The sequence below is a fragment of the Heterodontus francisci genome, chromosome 10, assembly GCF_036365525.1.
Source record: "Heterodontus francisci isolate sHetFra1 chromosome 10, sHetFra1.hap1, whole genome shotgun sequence".
Lineage (NCBI taxonomy): Eukaryota > Metazoa > Chordata > Chondrichthyes > Heterodontiformes > Heterodontidae > Heterodontus > Heterodontus francisci.
In genome coordinates, this window is record NC_090380.1 from 104238941 (window position 1) to 104262277 (window position 23337).

General features: G+C 47.3%; 1 protein-coding gene across 2 annotated transcripts in view; it reads left to right on the forward strand.

Moving 5' to 3' along the window:
* The first annotated feature begins 20676 nt into the window (after positions 1-20676).
* The window catches only part of LOC137374695 (interferon-induced GTP-binding protein Mx-like), a 57845-nt gene continuing 55184 nt past the window's right edge, over positions 20677-23337 (forward strand). The window contains exons 1-2 of one of the 2 annotated variants that reach the window (XM_068041204.1): positions 20677-21086; positions 21175-21378. In XM_068041204.1, the coding sequence (XP_067897305.1) occupies positions 20765-21086; positions 21175-21378 (526 nt within the window). In that variant the 5' untranslated portion in view covers positions 20677-20764. The remainder of the gene's footprint in view (positions 21087-21174; positions 21379-23337) is intronic. The other variant, XM_068041205.1, reaches the window with a different exon arrangement.

Here is a 23337-nt window from a genome sequence, read left to right on the forward strand (position 1 = left end):
CCATGTGTGCTCTTACCAACCTCCACCAGTCAAGGCAGCTTCAGATCTTCATTCCAACCCCAAAAGTTCATGGATGGATCCAAGGGGACAAGAGAAATCCCTTGAAGAGATGCCTACGACCCCTCCAGGAGAGCCCCAGACAGAGGCACAGAGGCAAAACAACCAATGCCACTGCTGAACAGGCCAAGCATTGAGCAGGCCATCAGGCTTCTGAAGAAGCGATTCCAGTGCCTGGATCGGTTGGGTGGTACCTTCCAATACCGTCCTGCATGGGTCTCTGTCATTGTGGTGGTCTGCTGTGCTCTCCATAACATGGCCTTGAGGACAGTGAGGCTCTGGAAGGACACAGCTCATCGGGGGAGGAGCATAAGGTAAGAGAGGAGGAGGAAGAGGAGGCAGAGGAGGATAACACTGAACAGAAAGGTGCCCCTGCTGCATGACAAGGTAGCCTCCTGCTGCCACCTCTCCCTCACGGCCTCCAGCATTAAATCCAGGAGGGCATCAATGAAGTGAGGGTCTACCCTACCCTTTAGGGCCGGGCCTCCAGCTCCCCTGTGACATCTCACTTCCCTCTGGTGTTGTGGAAGGCGGATCTCTCCCTCAGGACAACCAGCAACATCAGTGATGTCTTCCATGGAAGTCTACATGAGCCCCACACTAGATTCCAGGCCCCATTGGCTCTAAATGGACAGGAAACCTGTCTCTGTACTAATTATGCAAATTTCAAAAATTGCAATTTGAATCCATTTCCCACCGGAGGTGGGTTTCGGACTCAGAACAACACCAGGTTTCTGTTTCCAGTCTCTGTAACCAAAATCCAGCCCCAAGAATTTGAAGCTTACAGGAGTAGCTTATAGGAGCAAACAATTGCCTAATGCACTGTGTTAATGTGTTTCTTGTTGGAACAAGCATTAATAAAAAGTCTAAGAAGTGGTACATTGTTTGTGCAGTTTGAGGCTGCATGCGCTTTACATTAAATGCAGGGAACCTCCCTTTCTTCAGCAACACATGCCAAATGGCAGTCGCAAGCTTTGCGCCTTCAGAGCTCTGCACTGCCCACAGGCCCCTTCACACCACCCAAAAAGCTCAAAGGAACATAACTTACGAAATAAATATCTGAATAACAAATGAAGCCATTAACTGAATAGCAAGATCCACTCTAGTTATCCAATATCACATTCACTTCTAACAATATATCCCAGTTACTGAAACATGGGGGCGAGTGTCAACTGTCAGTTACCTCTTTCTCACAGGTTCCCTGCATTTAATGTAAAGCGCATGCAGCCTCAAGCTGCACAAACAATGTGACACTTCTTAGACGTTTTATTATTGCTTGTTCCAACAAGAAACACATTGACACAGTGCATTAGGCAATTGTTTACTCCCATAAGCAACTCCTTTAAGCTTCAACCTCTTGGGGTTGAATGTTGGTTACGGAGGTGGGAGACAGAAACCCGGTGTTGTTATGGGTCAGAAACCCACCTCTGGTGGGAAATGGATTCAAATTGCAATTTTCAAAATTGTTCAACCATCTGCCCGCCTGAATTAATTTTCAGACAGGGTCTTAAATGGACACATGACACTCCTGCCCAAAACAGACGGGAGGCTATTTAATTTGCAAATCAGGGTCTTAAGCCAGTTGTAGGGCCCTCTTTGCTGTTTCTGTGGAGATCTGGGTAAAGCATGAGTGGTGAACCCTAGTTTTACTTTCTCCAGGTTTGGAGAGGCCTAACTAGCAGTCTTTAAAAGGATTCTGGAGGCTTCTCCACAAAAAGCAAGGTTTGTTTTGTTTTCTCTTTAAGATGTTTGTGGGACCAGGAGGAGACGGGCCCCACTAAACAATTTCCAGCTTGTTGCCGGCCCGTTCTCAGTCTCTGCACCCAGCATCACACCCCAACCACCCCCTCCATTCCTCAGCACCCACTCCCTCTTTAACCAGGCCTTTCCTGCGGTGGGTTCTGTGTCACAGCCAACTGATCTTTGCCAGAGGAAACTGGTGGGTCACATCAAAACGCCTGCTTCCCACCATTATTTAAAATCATTCGCGCCAGAATCACGCAAATGTTATTTGTTAAAATACATTCACGGGATGTGCGAGTCGCTGCATTATTGCTGCAGGACTAACAACCCTTTGTTGATCCGTAGTCATGGAAAGAAACCTGCTAGCACCGCTCACCAAATAGCAAAGGACAAACTGGAACAAACGCAGAATAAATTCTGGGAGTTTGTACCTGATAGCCAAATCTATGGAGGAGGAAAATCCAGATTAGATCCAATGACATAGCTGTGATACCTACTCAAAGTCATTGCTTGCCTGCACATGTTTAAGCTGAAAAGCTACACAGGAAAAAGGAAATTAACTTGCCAATGCCAATTAAAATATTGGGCCATCCCAAATTTGAATAGAGGATGGCACTGCACAGCAGGGTAACAGAATAGAACAGGGTAAACAGGATAGAATTTTACAAGATTCAGTGAGTGAGCCATCTATTTTACTAGACAGCTAACAATGGACGAGACTATATAAGAAAAAGATTGAAAAGATTGAAGGAAAAGGGAATCTGTATTGAAAGCATTTCCCAATAAGGTACGCCCAACGAGTTTTCAGTCACTACAAGACCTGTTTCTCTTACGATTGCATTAACTACCTGTGCTCGTTTAGTTAAGTTATTCAATGTTTCTGTATTGCGTGACTTCTTTGTATTTTTAGTTTCCGTGACATTTTTCCTGAGTGCAAATTCTATCCTGTGATCACTTTCAAAGAGGCTGTATCTTCATGGAAAAGATTTAAGTAAATGGATTTAGCCACATTTGAAATTTTAAAAATAATTATGCTGCTTATTCTGACATCTTCACTTTTCATTCTGTTCCCTCCACAATCTTCCAACTGCTCATTTTGCCATTATTGAATACTTGAGTCCGCCAACTGCCCCAGATCCCTCTGGACCACAGACCAAGGAATAAAAAATATTTTTCACCAATCTGGCAGTAAGGTGAATCTTCCAGCTCACCCTCTGATCTAATCGATCATCAGAAATTCTAAATATGCATATGTACTTATCTCACAACTTTAACTACATCTTTATTGGCACTAGTGGTGTGTTTGTAACATTGGTTCCTAAAACACAGGTCCGGTGCAGCCTGCAGTAACTGCGCAATTGACCTGTTTGAATCATTAAGGCTGACGTCCATTGATAACTGGGCTTTAGTGAATTGAGCAGGTTTACATTGGGGTTGAATGAGAACCAGACTTTAGGAACTAGCCTTTACTTACATAGAATTGCATGGAAGTCATAGCACAGCACCAGGCCATTTAGCCCAACTGGTCTATGCTGGTGTTTATGTTCCACACGAGCCTCCTCCCATCCTACTTAGTGTTACGATCAGGTGGGAAAGAGGGCTAGAGTTCCCTTTCAGCCTTCACCTGGTCTGACTGTGACAGGCTTTTATTTTTAAACACACTGTTTTTTTAGCTCTCCCTTGGTGAATCCTTGTTCACCACTTTCCAATTATAAGGCAAAGAAACCAGAACAAACAGGCTTTCTCAGGTTTAAAGAAGAAAAGTTGAAATTTATTAAACTTTAACTCTAATTTGGTTAACGCCTATGGATACACGACATGTCCACATTAGCATGCATATGCGATACACACATGCAAATAGATGCAGGAAAGAGCAGAACAAAAACAAAGTGGAAAAGTTTGAGGCAATATCTGAGGAGTTGTTGTTGAGGTTCTTCAAGCTCACTGTAGAGCCCTTGATTGTAGGTAGATCTTGCTTTTCGTTGGGGCCCAGTATTCTTCTTAAACTTTGTTCGCTGTCGGAGACTTTTCTCTCTTGGGGTTCATGCGTCTTCAGTGGATTCAGAGGCTTGTGAGAAAGAGATAGGAGCAGGCAGACTGGAGAGGCTGTGGCGAGCCAGCCAGGAGAGATCTTCTCAGTCCAGGAACATTCTGCTTTCTGCCCAAACTGTTTGTATAAATTCAAAAAACGTAGGTTGCCCAGCAGGTTAGTCACGTGACCACCTGGTTTGACCATGTCCGTTTGTGTAGTCAGCCATCTTAGCAGTCAACCTGGAATGTGAGGTCCCCCACCTTCAACGTCTGGTGATAAAAAGTCCATTGTGGGTTGAATGTCAGGAAATGGCTGCATTGTCCTTCCAAACACCATCTGTTAATATGCAAATGTCTTTTCCAGCCACAGCTGATCTTTTATTTTTTTATTTATTTAGAGATACAGCACTGAAACAGGCCCTTCGGCCCACCGAGTCTGTGCCGACCAACAACCACCCATTTATACTAACCCTACAGTAAGCCCATATTCCCTACCACCTACCTACACTAGGGGCAATTTACAATGGCCAATTTACCGATCAACCTGCAAGTCTTTGGCTGTGGGAGGAAACCGGAGCACCCGACGAAAACCCACGCGGTCACAGGGAGAACTTGCAAACTCCGCACAGGCAGTACCCAGAATCGGACCCAAGTCCCTGGAGCTGTGAGGCTGCGGTGCTAACCACTGCGCCACTGTGCCGCCAAATCCTCCCCTCACTCCAGTAACAGTTTAAAATCAATGTTCATGACAAAATTAATGTGCCTCATTCTTGGCAGGTGGGGGCGTAGCATGACATTAGTCTCACCTTATCAGCATATCCTTCTATTCCTTTCTCCCTCATGGATTTATCTAGCTTTTCCTTAAATGCATCAAGTATAGTTTTTGTTTACTGGAATATTTTGTATCGAGCAGCACATTTAGGAGAGATGGGAAGGAAAGAGGAAGAGGTTATTACACAAAATTAGGACTAATGGGATTGGGGTTAATATATTAGCATAGAGCGAGGATTGGTTATTGAACAGAAAGCAAAAAGTAGGACTTAACAAGGCATTTTCAGATTGGCAGACTGTAACTAGCTGCGTACCACAAGGATCAGTACTTGGGCCTCAGCTATTTACAGTCTATATTACTGACTTAGATGATATGGGACTGAATGTAACGCATCCGAGTTTGCTGCTGATACAAAATGGGAAAGTAAGCAATGAAGAGGATGCAAAGAGGCTGCAGAGGGATGTAGATTGACTGGAAAAGTGGACAAAAACATGGCAGATTAAATACAATGTGGTGAAGTATGAAGTTAGCCATTTAAGTGGGAAAAATAAAGAAGCAGAATCATTTTTGAATGGTAAGAGACTGGGAAATATTTGGATTCAATGAGACCTGGATGTCCTTGTACATGAATCATGGAAAGGTAACATGTAGGTACAGCAAGCTATTTGGAAGGCAAATAATATGTTAGCTATTGTTATAAAGATTTGGCGTACACAAGTAAAGAAGTCGTATTACAATTATACAGGGCATTGGTGAGGCCACACCTGGAGTACTGTGTGCAGTTTTGGTCTCCTTACCTAAGGAAGGATATACTTGCACTGGAGGGAGTAAAATAAAGTTTCTCTAGACTGGATCCAGGGATAAGGGAATTGTTCTATAAGGAGAAATTGAGTAGACTAGGCCTGTATTCTCTGGAGTTTAGAAGAATGAGAGGTGATCTAATTGAACCATATAAAATTCTTAAGGGGCTTTACAGGGTAGATGCTGAGAAAACATTTCCCCCAGCTCAGGAATTTAGAGCACAGGGTCACATTCTCAGAATAAGGAGTCGGTCATGCAGGACTGAGATGAGGAGAAATTTATTCACTCAAAGGTCGTGAATCTTTGAAATTCTCTACTCCAGAGTCTTGTGGGTGCTCAATCATTGAGCGTTTTCAAGTCAGAGGTCGATAGATTTTTGGGTGTTAAGGAAATTAAAGGATATGGAGATAGTGAGAGAAGGTGGAGTTGAAGTAGAAGATCAGCCATGATCTTGTTCAATGGTGGAGAAGACTCGAAGGGCCAAAATGTCAGCTCCTATTTCTTATGTTTTTTATGTTCTTATGTTTCCAATCTTCAAGCAAAAATCGGATGGAATAAAGCAGTTGGGAAACTGAGAAAAGTTGGGATTAATTAGCTGACATTAGGCAGGAGCATAGAATTACAAAGAGACATTGATAGTTTAAGTGAGGGGGGGAACTTGTGGCAGATGAGTTTTAATGTAGTGCCTGTGAGGTCATCCATTTTGAAGCAAAACAGAATAGATCCAAATAGTATTTAAATAGCGAAATGCTAGAAACAGTGGAGGTCCAAAGAGCATTAGGGGTTTATATACACAGATCACTAAAAAGTAGTCGTCAGGTGCAAGAAATAATCAAGAAGGCTAATGGAATGTTAGCTAAACTTAGTCCTGCTCCAGTGAATTATTTTTGCTCTTGATTGTTCCTTGTTCCTTTCCATAACTATTCTAAAGCTGATGATGTTGTGATCATTATTTCCCAAATGCTCGCCCACTGAAACATGTTCCACTTCAGAGCTGGATCCAGCACTGCTTCCTTCCTTGTTCAGCTGGAAACACACTGATCAAGAAAATTCTCTTGTACACATTTCAGAAATTGTCCCCCTCTTTGTCCTTTACACTATTTATATCCCAGTATATATTCGAATAATTGAAGTCCTCCATTTTCATTGCTCTATAAATTCTTGCACCCTTCTGCAAATATGCTCATCTATCTCCTTCCCACTATTTGCTGGTCTGTAGTATACACTGCTATGTCCAGACTGGCCAAGGGAGTGTGGGAAAATGTCACACTGACACGGAACACAAAAGTCCGAGTGTATCAAGCCTGTGTCCTCAGTACCTTGCTCTATGGCAGCGAGGCCTGGACAAGGCCAAGAGCGATGTCTCAATTCATTCCATCTTTGCTGCCTCCGGAGAATCCTTGGCATCAGGTGGCAGGACCGCATCTCCAACACAGTAGTCCTCGAGGCAGCCAACATCCCCAGCTTATACACATGACTGAGTCAGCGGTGCTTGAGATGGCTTGGCCCTGTGAGCCGCATGGAAGATGGCAGGATCCCCAAGGACACATTGTACAGTGAGCTCGCCACTGGTATCAGACCCACCGGCCGTCCATGTCTCCGCTTTAAAGACGGCTGCAAACGCGGCATGAAGTCCTGTGACATTGATCACAAGTCGTGGGAGTCAGATGCCAGCGATCGCCAGAGCTGGCGGGCAGCCATAAAGGCGGGGCTAAAGTGTGGCGAGTCGAAGAGACTTAGCAGTTGGCAGGAAAAAAGGCAGAAGCGCAAGGGGAGAGCCAACTGTGTAACAGCCCCGACAACCAATTTTATCTGCAGCACCTGTGGAAGAGTCTGTCACTCTAGTATTGGCCTTTATAGCCACTCCAGGCGCTGCTCCACAAACCACTGACCACCTCCAGGCGCTTACTCATTGTCTCCCGAGACAAGGAGGCCAAAGAAGAAAAAGTATACACTCAGTAGTGTAATAGCTCCTTTATTGTTCTTTAATACAAAACAAAAGGATTCTGGCTGGATTTTACATTTCAGTGGCAGACGTAAACAATGGCGGCTTACAAGTGCAGACAACACTTCGCGGATCTGCCATGATATTAAACGCAGAGGCTCATTTAAATTGCCAGGGCAGACTGCCCCTCTGCTCCTCCCGATGACAAGAGGGGGCGGGCGGTCCATTCCCGGCAATCAGGCACCACTGCGGAGGCGCTGACAGCATTTTTAAAAGGCTTCGAGCCCTTCCATTTAGGTAAATAGTTAAAGAGATAGTCATTTCTAATTTATTCAAAAAAATTAAATAAATGTTTCTAGCCCCTCTCCCACCCCCCAATAACCATACAATTCATTCCTTGCCCTCTTTCCCCCCCAAAATATTTACCTTGTGTACCTGATCTTCCCCCGCCTAAAGTTCATAAACTCTTATTTTCACTCCTTCCCATCATCCCCTACACCAATCAGATTAGTTTGACCCCTGCCCTGAAATACTTAACTGCTCCCCCCTCCCCACCAATGTCCTGCCAAGATCCGAAGGCGCAGGAACGCCGGCCACCGGCACCAATATTGGAGTGGGACGGACGGTGGGAGCAGGTAAGTAATTCATTCATTAATTTACATTTTGAAAATATGTAGATTTTGCTCCCATCGCAGAGTGGCGGGGGCGCCACCACAAGGCCTCACCACCGCCGCTGGCAATATCGGGCCGGGCCTACCCGACGTTGAGGCCTGTGGCGGGCTTCTGCTGGAGGCATTTTCTGACCACCCCCCGCCCCGCCATGATCCCCGATGACGGGGGCGGGGGGCGGGGCTGTAAAATCCAGCCCTCTGTCTTTGACCCCTCAACTACATCATCTCTCTCTCGTGTGATAAATGTTCATTTGAACAATACTGCTATCCACTCCTTTTTTTCCCTTCCCTGTATTTCCTGAACACCTTGTAACCATGACTTTGAAGTTCCCAATCCTCCTCTTCTTTGCTTCAAGTTTCTATTATTGCCAACCCCAAGTTATGTGTATTTTCACACATGCACTCCAAACCCATCTTAGACTGCCTTACATTTTCCCCTTGTTTGACCTCTCCCAATTCTGAATTATTCTTTACATTAGTGCTATTTCCTCTTCCGGTCCTCTGTGTATTATGTTTCTCATCTCTAATGTTTCATACTGATGCCATTCCTCCTGCCAAATTAGTTTAAACCTCCTCCAATATACCAGTTAACCTCCCCACAAGACATTGGTTCCAGCTCTGATGAGGTGCAACCTGAACATGTCTCGCCTCACCCCCGAAACTGGTTCCAATGCCCCAAAAATCTGAAGCCCCGCCTCCTGTAATATTTCTCCAGCCACAGGATAGTCTATCTTATCCTGTTATTGTTAAATTCACTCTTGTGAAGCACTGGGAATAATCCAGTGATTACTATCTTAATTCCTTCCTAGCTCCTGAAACTCAGACAGCAGGAGCCTGTTCCTTCCTATGTCATGCTTTCCACATGGACCTGACTTCTAGCTGTTTCCTTGCATCCTCTCAGCCCTTTACCCTGGCACCATAAATACAACACATACTACAAGAATCACGTTAGCAGTTACAAAATTGCCAGTCTATTCCCTCGACCACTTCATTTCTATATTTTGCTATGTTCCTCTGTGCAGTCATTTGCCTCGCAGTGCTGTGGATATGTTCTAGCTTGGTCTGCCCTGAGTGTCATCACCCTCACTAGTATTCAGCACTGAAAACTGGTTTGAGAGTGCCACACTTCCAGAGGATTCCTGTCTATTCCTATCCTGCCTTGTGATGGATAAAATTAGCACAATATGGTTGAAGACCAGTGAGACAGTTAGAAACCATTGGTAAATTAGATCATGTCTGGGCAAGAAAGAGGAAGCCAGTTGAGTTGCTGCACCTGATTTAACATAATTGCAGGAAATTGAGCGACATACGGACAAATGCTCATCAATGCCTAACAACAGCAGGTGATTGATCAAAGTGGAACCTGCCCCTAAACTTTACTCCCACCTCAACCAACAAGAGCAACATAAAGAGAAGACATTGTGACAGTTCCAGCAGTGCAGTGGACGGAGCCTAAAGAACCTCGTCTAATGAAAGGACATCCAAGAAGAAGAACTTCAAGTGCTTCAGAAACTGATCACTCCATTGCCTTGACACGTGAGGCCTTAATTTAAGTTGTATGTACTGCTTTTATATATATATATAGTATTCATTTACAGGATGTGAGCATCGCTGGCATTGCCAGCATTTACTGCCCACACCCAATTGCCCTTGAGAAGGTGGTGGTGAGCTGTCTTCTTGAACCGCTGCAATCCATGTGGTGTAAGTACACCAGCAATGCTGTTAGGGATTTTGACCCAGCAATGATGAAGGAATGGCAATATAGTTCTAAGTCAGGATGGTGTGTGACATTGAGGGGAACCTTGAGGTGGTGTTTTCATGCGCCTGCTGCCCTTGTCCTTCTAGGTGGTAGAGGTCACGGGTTTGGAAGGTGCTGTCGAAGGATGCTTGGCGAGTTGCTGCTGTGCATCTTGGAGATGGTACACACTGCTGCCACTGTGCACCGGTGGTGGAGGGAGTGAATGTTTAAGGTGGTGGATGGGATGAAAATCAAGAGGACTGCTTTGTCCTGGGTGATGGCGAGCTTCTTGAGTGTTGTTGGAGGTGCACTCATCCAGGCAAGTGGGAATATTTCATCACACTCCTGACCTTGTAGATGATGGCTTTGGGGAGTCAGGAGGTGAATTACTCGCCCCAGAATTCCCAGCCTCTGACCTGCTCTTTTAGCCACAGTATTTATATGGCTGGTTCAGTTAAGTTTCTGGCCAATGGTGACCCCCCAGGATGTTGATGATGGTGAATTTAATGATGATAATGCCATTGAATATCAATGGGAGTTGGTTAGACTCTCTCTTGTTGGAGATGGTCATTGCCTGGCACTTTTGTGGTGTGAATGTTATTTATCACTTATTAGCTTGATGCTTGTCTGAACTGTTAATAACTAAACAGAACTTTTGATTGAACTAAGGAATAGAATAGTGTGCATTTCTTTGACTGTCCATGAATCACTGAAAATTTAGAGGTGCAAAATTCGAAAGCCATTTCTTCCACGACCATGCAGTGTTTTGTGAGGAGAGAGCACATACGGGTGCGTCCCTTGCATGCGCTGAAAGGGCTTGTATCAGCGTTATCCTGACATCGCACTGTCCAACTGACTGATGCGATGCCAGGATAACAAATCTGGACTACTCAGGTCCAGATCATGTCTTCATAAATCACTCTGCAAAGAACAAATGTTCCATGCAAGATGGGCCCCACAATAGAATTATTTAAAGGACCAGGAACTCAAATTGAGGGTAAGGCTATTCTTTTTAAAAACTTTTTCTGTTGCCTGTGAGTACTCTGGAATGCTTTTGGTAAGTTCCTGGATTTGGCAGAGAGTGTTGCCACATCCTGTCAGGGGAGGTGCCAGAGGAATAAGTGACCTGAACACGTGAAGACTGCAACAGGTATGAAGGCAACAGTGGCAGGGCCTCTGGGACTGCAGCATGACAGAGGGATGCAGCAGAGACTGTGGAGAGGTCAGGGTCTGTGCCATCCCCTTTGTCAAGTTGGAGCCAGACTCCTCCATGCTTCTTGACAGTGACACTGTCTCTCCAGCCAATGAACCTAGCAGCTCAGTGTGCATCCTCATCAGAACTCTCCTGTACGCCACCCCATTGAGGTCCTATCTGAATCCTCAGCAGCAGAACTCATCTGGGACCTCACCTCCCAGTGAGTTGGCAAGTGAACCATCCTTTATCCCTGGCCTGGCTTCATGCCTGGTGACTCACCACATGCTGATCCCAACTCTGTGGCCGGAATCTTGTTCAGCCGCGCAGGTGAAGGAAGCGGCACGCAGCCTGCGTCGGAAGCATGTCGGTGAGCTGCCACAATCTTCAGTGAGGTAGCTCATTTGAATGGATGGGGCGGCCTGTCCCCCTCCCCCCCCAACCCCCAATCACATGGAGGGGGTGGGCTGTCCTTCACTGGCAATGGCATCAGCTGCTTGTGTGCGGGCACTGACGCCATTTTTAAAGGGCTTGGAACCCTTCCAGATTTTTTAAAGAAATCACGATACATTTTTGAAAACAATTGAAACCAGTATTTTTGGACCTCTCCCACACCCCATGCCCCAGTGCCTGCAATATTACATACTTACCCTCACCAGGCCAAAACACTTGCATTTTCCAAATGACCTTCCTGCCTCAAAATGCGCCAACTATCAACTTTACCCCTTCCCACCATCTCCTCCACCAATGAGGGACCTTTATTGCTGATCCCCTTCTCCGCCCCCACTGCACAGGAAAAATGACCTGCTCCCTCTTCCCAACCACTGTGCCGCATCGATTCCCCAGACGGGGATCGGAAGGCATGGGAGTGTCGTCCAGCAGCACAAAGATCGCACCGAGACCGGAGGTGATGGCGAGCTTGCAATTAAGGCAGGTAATTAAATTTATTCAAATATGTAACTATTGGGCCTGTCGCCAAGCAGTGGGGGGCTGCCATGGGGCCTCTCCACCTCTGTGAAGATCGGGCTGGGCCCTCACAACATTGGGGTTGGGGGCGGGTCTCCTCCAGAGCGATCTTCCCTGCCCATGGACCCCGATGCCGGGGGGATCTAAATTCAGCTCTGTATTAGCCTCCAAAGTACTTTCAGTGCCAATATCCGAGCAGGTGGCTGCAAGTGTCACGTCAAGTGGTGAGGCCTCTTCATCAGGGTTGTGCTGTTGCTCTTTCTCTTCCTTCTGGGGCTGCTGTGGCTGGGCGGGCAGCAGCTCTTGGGTGTCTGAAAGCAGGATATCAGAAGGGGAAGGTTAGTGTCAGGGAAGGGTGGTGGGATGGGAAGCAATAGGCTCATAAACGGCTTGCTCATCTTTCCAGATAGCAGGATGAGGGTGAGCTGGGATTTGGGAAGGCGCATAAGGCAGGAACATACAGTCATCCTCAATGTACTCAGCGATACTGGATGACAGAGGCCCTGTCACAGCAGACCCCATGATGCTGAGAACCATCTCCTCCATAGGGCTTGGGAGATTCAGGCATCCTTGTCTTCTGCCAGTTCTGCTCTGCTCCCTTCTATTGTGTGTCATCTTGTCCTGCATGAGAGAGGACAGAATGTCAGTGATTGTGTGGAGCTGTGCATCAGTGATATGCCTGCCATAGCTGAATAGCTGGAGGTATGTGGAGAGATGGGTGTGAGGCTGGCAGCATTGGTAGATGGGTGAGGGTAAGGGGGAGTATCTGGATGTTGGGCATGTTAAGTTGCAAGGTGAGTGATGGGGGGTGTGGTACATCGAGCAGCGTGAGAGATTGGTGGTATTGTGGGTCAGAAATGTCATGTGAAGATGCATTCATTGACTTTGACCACCAGTGTGATGTCATGAGACCTCTTTTGGCACTGGTGCCAGGTCCTATGGTCAGACTCCGTGAGTTGACTTCCCTGGCCACCTGTTCCCACTTCCTTTTTAAGGTGCTCCTTGATGGCATCCTGGCTAGTTGCAGATCCATGGCATCTCTTTTCCTCCCACTCCACCACGAATGCCTACAGCACTGCACCTGTCACCCTGGAACCCTCTTTCTGCCCTGGTGTTCACTTTGCCATCATTTAAATTGCAGCAATATTCTTCTGAACAACGCTACTTGGCTCTCTGTTGAGCGCAGAGGCAGCAGCAATGTTAGGAAGAAGGAAGTAGCTCAGGACCCACTCAGCCAGACACTACATGGGGGATTTTATGTAAGTGATGGGAGTCTCAGCCACTAGCCGAAGAGCGGACGAAAGCCTCCTTTTGGGAAGGCCTGCTGCATTACATTGCCAATTAGGCACTTAAGTGGACAGCAGCAGGCATTCCCGAGTGTCAAGAATCCCAGCAACAGAAGTTCCACCTGCTGAGAGATGCTGGCCAATCAGAGGCCGGCAGCTCTTTTACTGAGCAGCGCCACCTTGGAGGTGGTGGCTGCTGGCGGTAGAGCACCCACCCACAGCTGAGGATCATCTACAGACCCAGGTCAGAGGTGAGTCATGGTGGGAGGACCTTCAATGGGGTGGGGTTTGCAGGGGGTCGGCAGCAAGGGCAGGGGGTTGACTGTCAGTGGGCCCCACCCTTCCAGATGCCGGGTCCCTTGATCAGGCACTAACACAAGAACACAAGAATTAAGAGCAGGAGTAGGCCATTCGGCCCCTCAAGCCTTCTCCGCCATTCGATTAGATCATGGCTGATATGATTGTGGCCTCAACTCCACTTTCCTGTCTGTCCTTCATAACCCTTGACTCCCTTGTCCAAGTGTCTTCGAATGAGGGGCACCCCCCCAACCCCAGAGTGGGCAAGCAACCTGCATGTGTTTGCTTGGCATGCTCCCCGCGTGGCGACAGACCGTCCATCTCTGGGCTAATAGTGGCGGAGGCAGGATGAAGCCTTAATTGGTCATTAATTGCCCACTTATAGGCCTCCATAGGTGGCAGGGCGGGAAGACCATCCGCTAGCTTAATTAGGATAGAGGCAGGAAGGTGGTAGGGTCCCCACCCGCCACCATCTCACCCGATTAAATGCTCTCCCTGCCTCCAAACACGACGCGGGGAACAGCATAAAATCCTCCCCTACAATCATACAGATGAAGTGGGTCCATCAAATTTCCATGCTACCCATGTCAACATAAATAGGCACGGGCAAGTCACGAATTCTGTATCCTTTTCTCACAAAATGGGGCAACCGAATTTCTAGCCCAATATTCCTAAAGTAATTGAAATTCCAGCCATTAGTGAATCTGGCAGGGATCAGAGATGTATCTGAACTGGAACTTGCACTGCTCACCCATTGCTTCATGAGATGATGTTAAAATATTTTATGAATATGGCTTGAATCAAGCTAAGCTAAAGGACAGAGGATGTGAAGAGATAACTATTTACCTAGATAAGGGAAGGTACTTGCGAAGAGATTGTAAACCGGTCACCCATTTACCCCAGGTACATACCCCTAAATATTGTGGAATCTTGCCTTATTCTTGATATCATTGGCACATAACAAGGACACATCAAGTATTTGTTCTCACGAACTACTTTATTTACCTTCTGCCCAACCTACAGAGATAGTCACTGTGCTAGTAGTTGGTAATCCCATGTGCAAGAGTTCGTCCTCGGGTGCTCGATCTGCTGAATGTGTTTTCTTCACGTCTTCAGTGATTGACCAAGTCACTCTTCCTGACTGCAGCAACAATGTCCTTGTGGGCTCTTGCTTTATACCCCTCTGTCCCCGGTCCCTTTAGGTAATATCTCAAATTGGGTCATCCGATTGGGTTTCAGTGCCTTTTCAATCCCACCTTGGCTATGTAAGATCACCTGCATGTAGTCAAATTCTGCTTTTGCAGAGGGTGGAGGAGGGGGGTCTTAGGTGCAACCCAGCAATGGATGTGATATCTGCATCTCGATAAGGCAAGAAGGAAACCAGTCACACATATTCCAAGAGGCCAATGTCTATGAGAGTTGTAGTAGATAGAGTGTCTGATGTTATAATAGCCTGGGGCGACCACCTGACTGGACACACGGGGGCTCATTAGAATCACGGTGCTGAGCCACCCTCCCTATATTATGTGGGGAGAGGCGGGACATTCGGTGCAGTGAGAGAGTTTTTGACAATCGTGCAGCAGGTGCTGGGCCTTATTTTAAGCACCCCAGCACACACCCTCATCTACAAGAGGAAGGGGGAGAGGGCAGAAATCAGAAATTGGTGGCCCATCTCACTGCTTAATGTTGACTACAAGATTCTGTCCAAATTCATCACCAGTCAGGTTAAGTCTGCTCTGGAGTTGGTGATCCACCCCGATCAGACCTGCACTGTACCCGGCAGGAAGATCTCTGATAGTCTCGCGCTACTCAGGGAGCTGGCGGGCAACCATAAAGGCGGGGCTAAAGTGTGGCGAGTCGAAGAGACTTAGCAGTTGGCAGGAAAAAAGACAGAAGTGCAAGGAGAGAGCCAACTGTGCAACAGCCCCGACAACCAATTTTATCTGCAGCACCTGTGGAAGAGTCTGTCACTCTAGAATTGGCCTTTATAGCCACTCCAGGAGCTGCTCCACAAACCACTGACCACCTCCAGGCGCTTGCCCATTGTCTCTCGAGACAAGGAGGCCAAAGAAGACTCAGGGATACGATCGCCTATGTACGGGACAGGAGGGTGGACACCTGCCTCATCAGCCTGGACCAGAAGAAGGCTTTTGACAGGATATCGCACACCTACATGATGGACGTGCTTTCCAAAATGTGCTTTAGTGAGGGAATCTGCAATTGGATCAAATTGCTCTACACAAACATCAGTAGCGCAGTCTCAATCAATGGGTGGGAATCGGAAAGTTTCCCGATCCAATCTGGAGTCAGACAGGGCTGTCCTCTCTCCCCGGTCTTGTTTGTTTGCTGTATTGAACCCTTTGATGAGTCTATTAGGAAGGATGCGAGCATAAGAGGGGTGACAATCCCAGGCAGTGGAGGCACTCAGATTAAAACCTCCCTGTACATGGATGACGTCGCCGTCTTCTGCTCGGATCCGCTGTCCGTGCGCAGACTGATGAGCATCTGCGACCAGTTCGAACTGGCCTCGGGAGCCAAAGTTAACCACGGCAAGAGCGAGGCCATGTTCTTTGGGAACTGGGCTGACAGATCCTTTGTCCCCTTCACCGTCAGGTCAGACTACCTGAAGGTGCTGGGGATATGGTTTGGGGCGTGCACCAAAACCTGGGAGGAGCGAGTAGCCAAGGTACAACACAAGCTGAGAATGTGGGGGCAGCGATCTCTCTCCATTGTGGGTAAGAACCTGGTCATCAGGTGCGAGGCGCTCACGTTGTTGCTGTACATGGCGCAGGTCTGGCCCATACCCCACTCCTGCGTTGTGACGGTCACCCGAGCCATTTTCCGCTTCATCTGGGGATCTAAAATGGACCGGGTCTGGAGGGACATTATGTTCAAAGGATAAGGGCGGGAAAAATGTACCCAATGTGGCCCTCATCCTGATGATTACCTTTGTGTGCGGCTGCATCAAGCTGTGTGTAGACCTCCAGCACGCAAACTCCAAGTGTCACTACGTGTTGAGGTTCTATCTGTCCACAGTGTTGCGAAGGATGGGCCTGGTCACATTGCCACGGAACGCTCCATCCAGTTGGACTGTGCCGTACCACCTATCCTTCGTGGAGTAGTTTCTGCAGGAAAACACTTTTGACCACCGATCCATCAGGCAGTGGCCTGCACGGAATGTCCTCAAGGCCCTATGGGCAAAGGAGACGGGGGATCCTGTCGGATGGTTCCCCGAACAGACTGCCCAAGTCATTTGGCGGAATGCCTCATCACCAGAACTTTCAAACAAGCACCAAGATGTAGCTTGGCTGGTGGTGAGAAGAGCCCTCCCCGTCAGATCCTTCCTGCACGCCCGAAGTCTCGCCCCCTCCGCACAATGCCCCCGCGGTGGCTGTGGTGGGGAAGAGACGGTTGCCCACCTCCTTCTGGAATATGTCTTTGCAAAGCAGGTGTGGAAAGAGATGCAGTGGTTTTCGTCAAGGTTCATCCCAAGCAGCTCTGTAACACAGGAGTCTGTGCTCTACGGGCTGTTCCCAGGGACGCACACCGAGCCAAACATCAACTGCTGCTGGAGGACTATCAATTCGGTGAAAGACGCCCTTTGGTCTGCCCGAAACTTGCTGGTCTTCCAGCGCAAAGAGTTGTCCACGACCGAATGTTGCAGACTGGCACATTCCAAGGTCCAGGACTACGTGCTGAGGGACGCACTAAATGTTGGGGCAGCCGCAGCAAAGGCTCAATGGGGAAAGACCACTGTGTAAGGTCCCCCCACCAAGCTGAACTGAGGGGCTGGATCCATGGGAAACCCCTTGAACTGTATTGGGAAAATTTTTGTTTGCTGTAAAATGTAAAAATGTATCTGGCACGACAAATGTGAAATGGAAGGGTTGTGAGGCAACTCATGATTGTATTGAAGCAAACGGACCTCCTTTGCACTGTTCGTAATTTTTGACTTGGTGCTGTTTGAAACTGTTGGGTAATGTATTTTTTTACAGATTTTTATGAATAAAGTATATTTTGGAAATAGAAAATAAACCCCAGCACCTGCTTCCTGACAGCTGTCAAAGAAATGCTTACCTGACTGCTGAAGAGTTGGGATGCTGTCAATCTGGCAGCAAAGCAGAAAGTGCTTCAGAAATCCAGCAGGTCAGGCAGCATCTGTGGAGCGAGAAGCAGAGTTAACTTGTGCTAGTTCACAGACCTGAAACGTTAACTCTGCTTCTCTCTCCACAGATGCTGCCTGACCTGTTGAGTGACCCCAGCACTTTCCGCTTTGCTGCCACATACTTACCCTGCTGTGCAATAACATCATTGCCATGTCACCATTACTCATGAGTGTCTCCACGGATGCAGTGACATGGACATTGGCTCAGTCAGCTGCTGCCTCTAATGGTTTACACAGGGATGCTGCAGATGTGGACTGGTACACAGCAGGTGAGCAAGGGTGATGTGTGGCTGGCAGAGCTCATGTCAGTTCCTTTGGAGCAGAGAGCCATACGTCCCTAGCTCACGGCTAGCCCTGCGTGCAGAGCCTGGGTGCCATCTGCCTTCCCATGCTTCTTTCATGTTGTCGGTCCTCAGTGTCCTCATAGTCTGAGGAGGAATTCTGTTGACATCTCTTCTCATCATGCCAGGACTGGCCCCTATTGGGTGCATAGTTGTTCAGAGCCGCAAAGAAAGGAGCTGGCCTTTTCGGCCCATAGTACAGGGCATCGCTCTATCCATACAGGTATTGGAAGTGCTCTTTCAGCATGCTGATCTCCTCCTCAATGGCAGCTCTTGTAGGTCAGTGGCTGGCGTTGTATCTCTCCTCTGCGGCAGTGGTTGGGTCTCTCACTGGTGTCGGGAGCCATGTCTGCAAAGGATAGCCCTTATCTCCAAGAAGCCACCCCTCCATCTGAGCCAGTTCAGTGAACAGCGGTGGCAGCTGGGACTGGTGCAAGACCAAGGTGTCATGGCAGCTGCCTGAAAAGTGGTCACATTCACAGCAAACATCTGCGGTGATCACATACCAGCTTCACCTAGATTGAGAGGGCTTCTTTAATGTGACATCTGCAGGTGGTAGCCTGGCGGGAGGCCTGATGGCCACATGAGTGCAGTCTATGAACATTACAACCTATGGTTCTCTGGCAATGGTGCTAGAACCAATGGCCCTCTGGGCCTGGCTGTGAGAGTCCGTTCTGAAGCGGACATACTCAGTGGGCCTCCGGTGCAGGGCATTGGTGACCTCCCTGATGCAGCGGTGCACTGCTGACTGTGTGACCCCACAAAGGTCTCCAGTTGGCCCCTAAAAAGATGCAGAGGCGTCAGGCTTGAGAACTGCTGCCACAATGAGGAACAAAGGCATGGGATATCCACCGGAGCCCATGGGCTGCAGGTCATCCTTAAGCATGGCACAGAGACGTGTCACCACCCTCTCTCCACGCGTAATCGCCTCTGCCACTGGTGCTCTGACATCCGATGGCATGTCATGTGGGGCCATTAGAAGCACAGCAAATATAATGGCGAGCTTCCCTTGGGGGCTGCTGCTCTTGACCGGGGGCCTCAACGTGGCTCGCACCTGCCTGTTGATATTGCCTCTGGCGCATACGGATCCTCACGAGCAGAGGATCTCACAATGTAGGATGAGCCAAACCTATTTCCATGTGATAAATAAAGTTGAACCTTTCATGTATTCGACGTTCCTAACAGGGCATGGATTGGTGTTGACGGGTACATCAGCTGCTTTCCTGGATCAACTATGTGGCGTGCCATGGCATTGCCCATCTTGGCCAACACTCAGAATGGCACAGCATGACCACATCACAATCTGACCAACTGAATCGATTGCTCCCGCCATCCACATAACCTTAATGCTCCTGCCCTTTCTGGCACACTCCCCACACACAGGGTGCCTAGTGTCCATTGCTCCCTCACAAACACAGAGCGTACACTGTTAACAGAGGGATGGTGCACAGTACCTCCCTTCATACCAGCAGAGCTTTCCCTCCAGTAATCCCAGACCCCCTCTCTTTAAGAATTCAGTGTGAGACCCCTGTGTATCCCCCCTCCTCCTTTCCAGTATGCAGAGTGAGACCCCTGTAATGCTCCCCTTCCTCCTTCATTTAAGAATGCAGAGTGAGACCCCTGTGTATCCTCCCTCCCTTCTCCCTTTAAGAATGCAGAATGAGACCCCTGAAAAGAAACTTACCTTCTGCCGTGAAACCATCAGCCTCTGTGGACCAACCGGCTTTCCCAATCGTGAACTGGACGGCAAGTGACGGCCGCCCGTTCATCGCAAAATCCGGAAGTGTCAGTGGAGAGGCGGCGGGCTGCATAATCAGCAAAGGTAAGTACCGTTTAACATATGCTAATTGTGGGGTCGCACCGAGGTCCCCCCGCCGCCGGTCATTTGCGGCAGGCCCTTCTCGACGTCGCGGGTCGAGGCAGACCTCTCTCTGCAGCATTTTACCGGCTCCCGCACCACAACCCGTAGCGTCGAGGGCCCGTTAAAATTCAGCCCCATGTCTTTACCACCCTTTGCCAAACTCTGCCCACAAGATTACCAAGTTCCAGTTTACATCTGCAACAAACACATTTTGCAATTCCATAAACTGAACTCCAGAAAAAGCTGCTACTAGCAAATGGCTGAATAAAAACATTGTATAAAAAAGTTTCCCTTACAGAGCTCCACATACCACATATTATGTATGTAATAAGATTGGACTCAGATAACATTCTTGAGGGGGACAAACTGTAATACAGATGAGATAAAGCCGCTTCTGAAGTCAGTTCACACAGAATCACAGATTAATGACTAGAAGGTAAGCACAGAGGTATGTAAGTGCAGCCTGAGCCTTTAGAATAATATAAAGATAGATCATTCTCTTTCCAGAAGTTAGAGTTCTCAGGACAGTCGGAAGGAAAACTATGAGCATCAAGTTTGATTATCTTGAAATCCACAGGGAACCAGGTGTTATTAATAGTTTGTCATTTAATGTAATGCTTTAGAACAGTTGTATAAGAACAATACTGTTATTCATCAATATATAATAAATCTCATTGTTGAAAACCACTCGGGCGAAAATCACACGAGATCTTTGTTGCAGGACTAGCAACCATTTATTGCGACAGTAACCATGGAAAAGATTCCACTTTCAGATGCCCTCCCAATGAACCCATAAACCTCGGTGGGGTCAGTGCTGGAGGGGCAGCACTGGATTTAATAGCTGATATGTTTTTAGATCTTCTGATCTAAAGCAGAAGCCAAGGAATTGCTTGTACACATGAACCTAGTGTCCGTACCCACTATCGCAGTAATTGGAGAACAGAGCTCAGGGAAAGGTTCTGTGCTGGAGTTGGTCTCTGATGTGGCCCTTCCCAGGGGCACTGGTGCGAAGAATTTTGTGCTTATTTTCGCTCTGTCTAATCCTGTGGGAGCTGGTGAAGCAGTGAGCCAGAAAAGATTTTGCAGTCAATACAAGTGTTTTTGTTTGCAGAGAAATCTGAGACTTCTTCTCCCCTCAGTCAAAGAACCAGAGGTTCCATTCAACGGGAAATACACGATCTGCACAATGTGGAATCAGGGTGGGTTTCAAAAGCCAATGGGTATGTCACACCTGTGCTTCACCTAGCAAATGATTCAGAGCAACCAACACTGTGCTCACTATTGAGAAAATCTGCTTTCTTTCCACAGAGTGTTTGCTTCCGAAGATGGCTTTCTTTGGTGATATGTATGAGGAAAAGGTTCGTTCATATATTAACATCATTGACAAGTTGAGATCAATGGGTATAGATAAGGAGTTTTCTATACCCACCATCGCTGTGATTGGAGACCAGAGCTCGGGGAAAAGCTCTGTGCTGGAGATGCTGTCTGACGTGGCCCTTCCCAGAGGTACTGGTAAGAAGAACATTGTGCTTATTCTGTCTCTGTCTAATCTAGCTGCCCTTTACAATTTTCAGAATTTCAGGGGCTTTTAGACGTAATGGGAGAGGGTATGTTAAGGAGTATCACTGTCATGATAGGCCCCCACCTGCCAAGAATGAGGCACATTAATTTTGTCATGAACATTGATTTTAAACTGTTACTGAAGTGACGAAAGGATTTGTTAAACAGATCATCCGTGGTCGGAAAATACATTTGCATATTAACAGACAGTGATTGGAAGGAGAAAGGACCATTCCCTGACATACTCAACCCACAATGGACCTTGATCACCAGGTATTGTGTGTAAGTGGAGCATTCCAGAGACTGCTGTAATCCAAGACATGTTCAGACCAGTTAGTTACATGACTAACCTGCTTGGCAACCTGGGTTTTTCTGAATTGTACAAATAGTTTGAACTCAGAGAGTGTGTATGTTTGCTCCTGAACTGAGAAGGTCTCTCCAGTCTGCTCCCATCTCTTTCTCACAAGCCTCTGAATCCACTGAAGACACATGAACCCCAAGAGAGAAAAGTCTCCTACAGCGAACAAAGTTTAAAAAGAATACTGGGCCCCATGAAAAGCAAGATCTACCTACAATCAAGGATTCTACAGTGAGCTCGAAGAGCCGTAACAAAAACTCTTCAGATATTGCCTCAAACTTTTCCACTTTATTTTTCTTCTGCTTGAGTGTTGTTGAGTACTGCTGTTGGTGAGTAATCCATCACACTCCTTACATGAGTCTTCAAGATAAAAACATAGGACGATAGAAAAGTTACAGCACAGAAGGAGGCCATTCAGCCCATCTTATCTGTGCCGGCTGTAAAATCTAGCCACCCAATCTAATCCCATCTTCCAGCACCTGGTCCGTAGCCTTGCAGGCTACAGCACTTCAGGTGCATGTCCAGGCACCTTTTAAAAGAAATGAGGGTTTCTGCCTCTACCACCGATCTGGGCCATGAATTGCAGACACCCACTACCCTCTGGGTGAAAAATTTTTTCCTCATGTCCCCTCTAAACCTTCTACCTTACGTCTGTGCCCCTGGAAATTGACCTCTCCTCTAGGGAAAACAGATCCTTCCTGTCTACTCTATCTAGGGTCCTCATTATTTTGTAACACCTCAATTAAGTCACCCCCAGAATCCTCTGTTCTAAGGAAAACAACCCTAGCCGATCCAATCTTTCGTCATAGCCGCAACTGTCAAACCCTGGCAACATTCTTGTAAATCTCCTCTGTACTCTCTCCAGAGCAATTATGTCCTTTCTGTAATGTGGTGACCAGAACTGTATGCAATACTCCAGCTGTGGCCTAACCAGCATTTTATACAGTTCCAGCATTACATCCCTGCTTTTGTATTCTATACCACGGCTAGTTAAAGATGATGGAGAGGCTTTAAGTGGTGAGGAGGTGAACTACTCATCACAGAGTACCCAGCATCTGCCATTCTCTTGTAGTCATGGTGTTATCATGACTGGTCCATGTTGTAGGATGACCTTAAGGGCTGACCACCTCGAGGACTGCAAGTAAACATCATCATAGGAAGTGATGTCAAATCACGCGTGACCAGTCAGTTATGGGTGGAGCCCGACATAGTAAGACGTGTTCAGATGTGCTCCTGCAGTTCATACACATACCATATGTGTATAAATGTTCCTGTTCTATTATAATAAAACCCCACATTTATTTTGAATATTACTTGTATTTTTGTGACTCTTAAGAACAGATCGCATACTAAATGACAAATAATATTACATGGCGGCATCGGTGGGATCTATTTATTTTTTCTGAGGACCACTGACCATCACAACGTGGCCACTCCCGAAGATACAAAACATAAGAGAACAAGGAACAGCAAGCTGCCTACCTGCATGGTGAAAATCCAGCAGGAGAGCTCCTTGTGAAAGACCCCACAACACTGCAGTGAGCGAAGACACA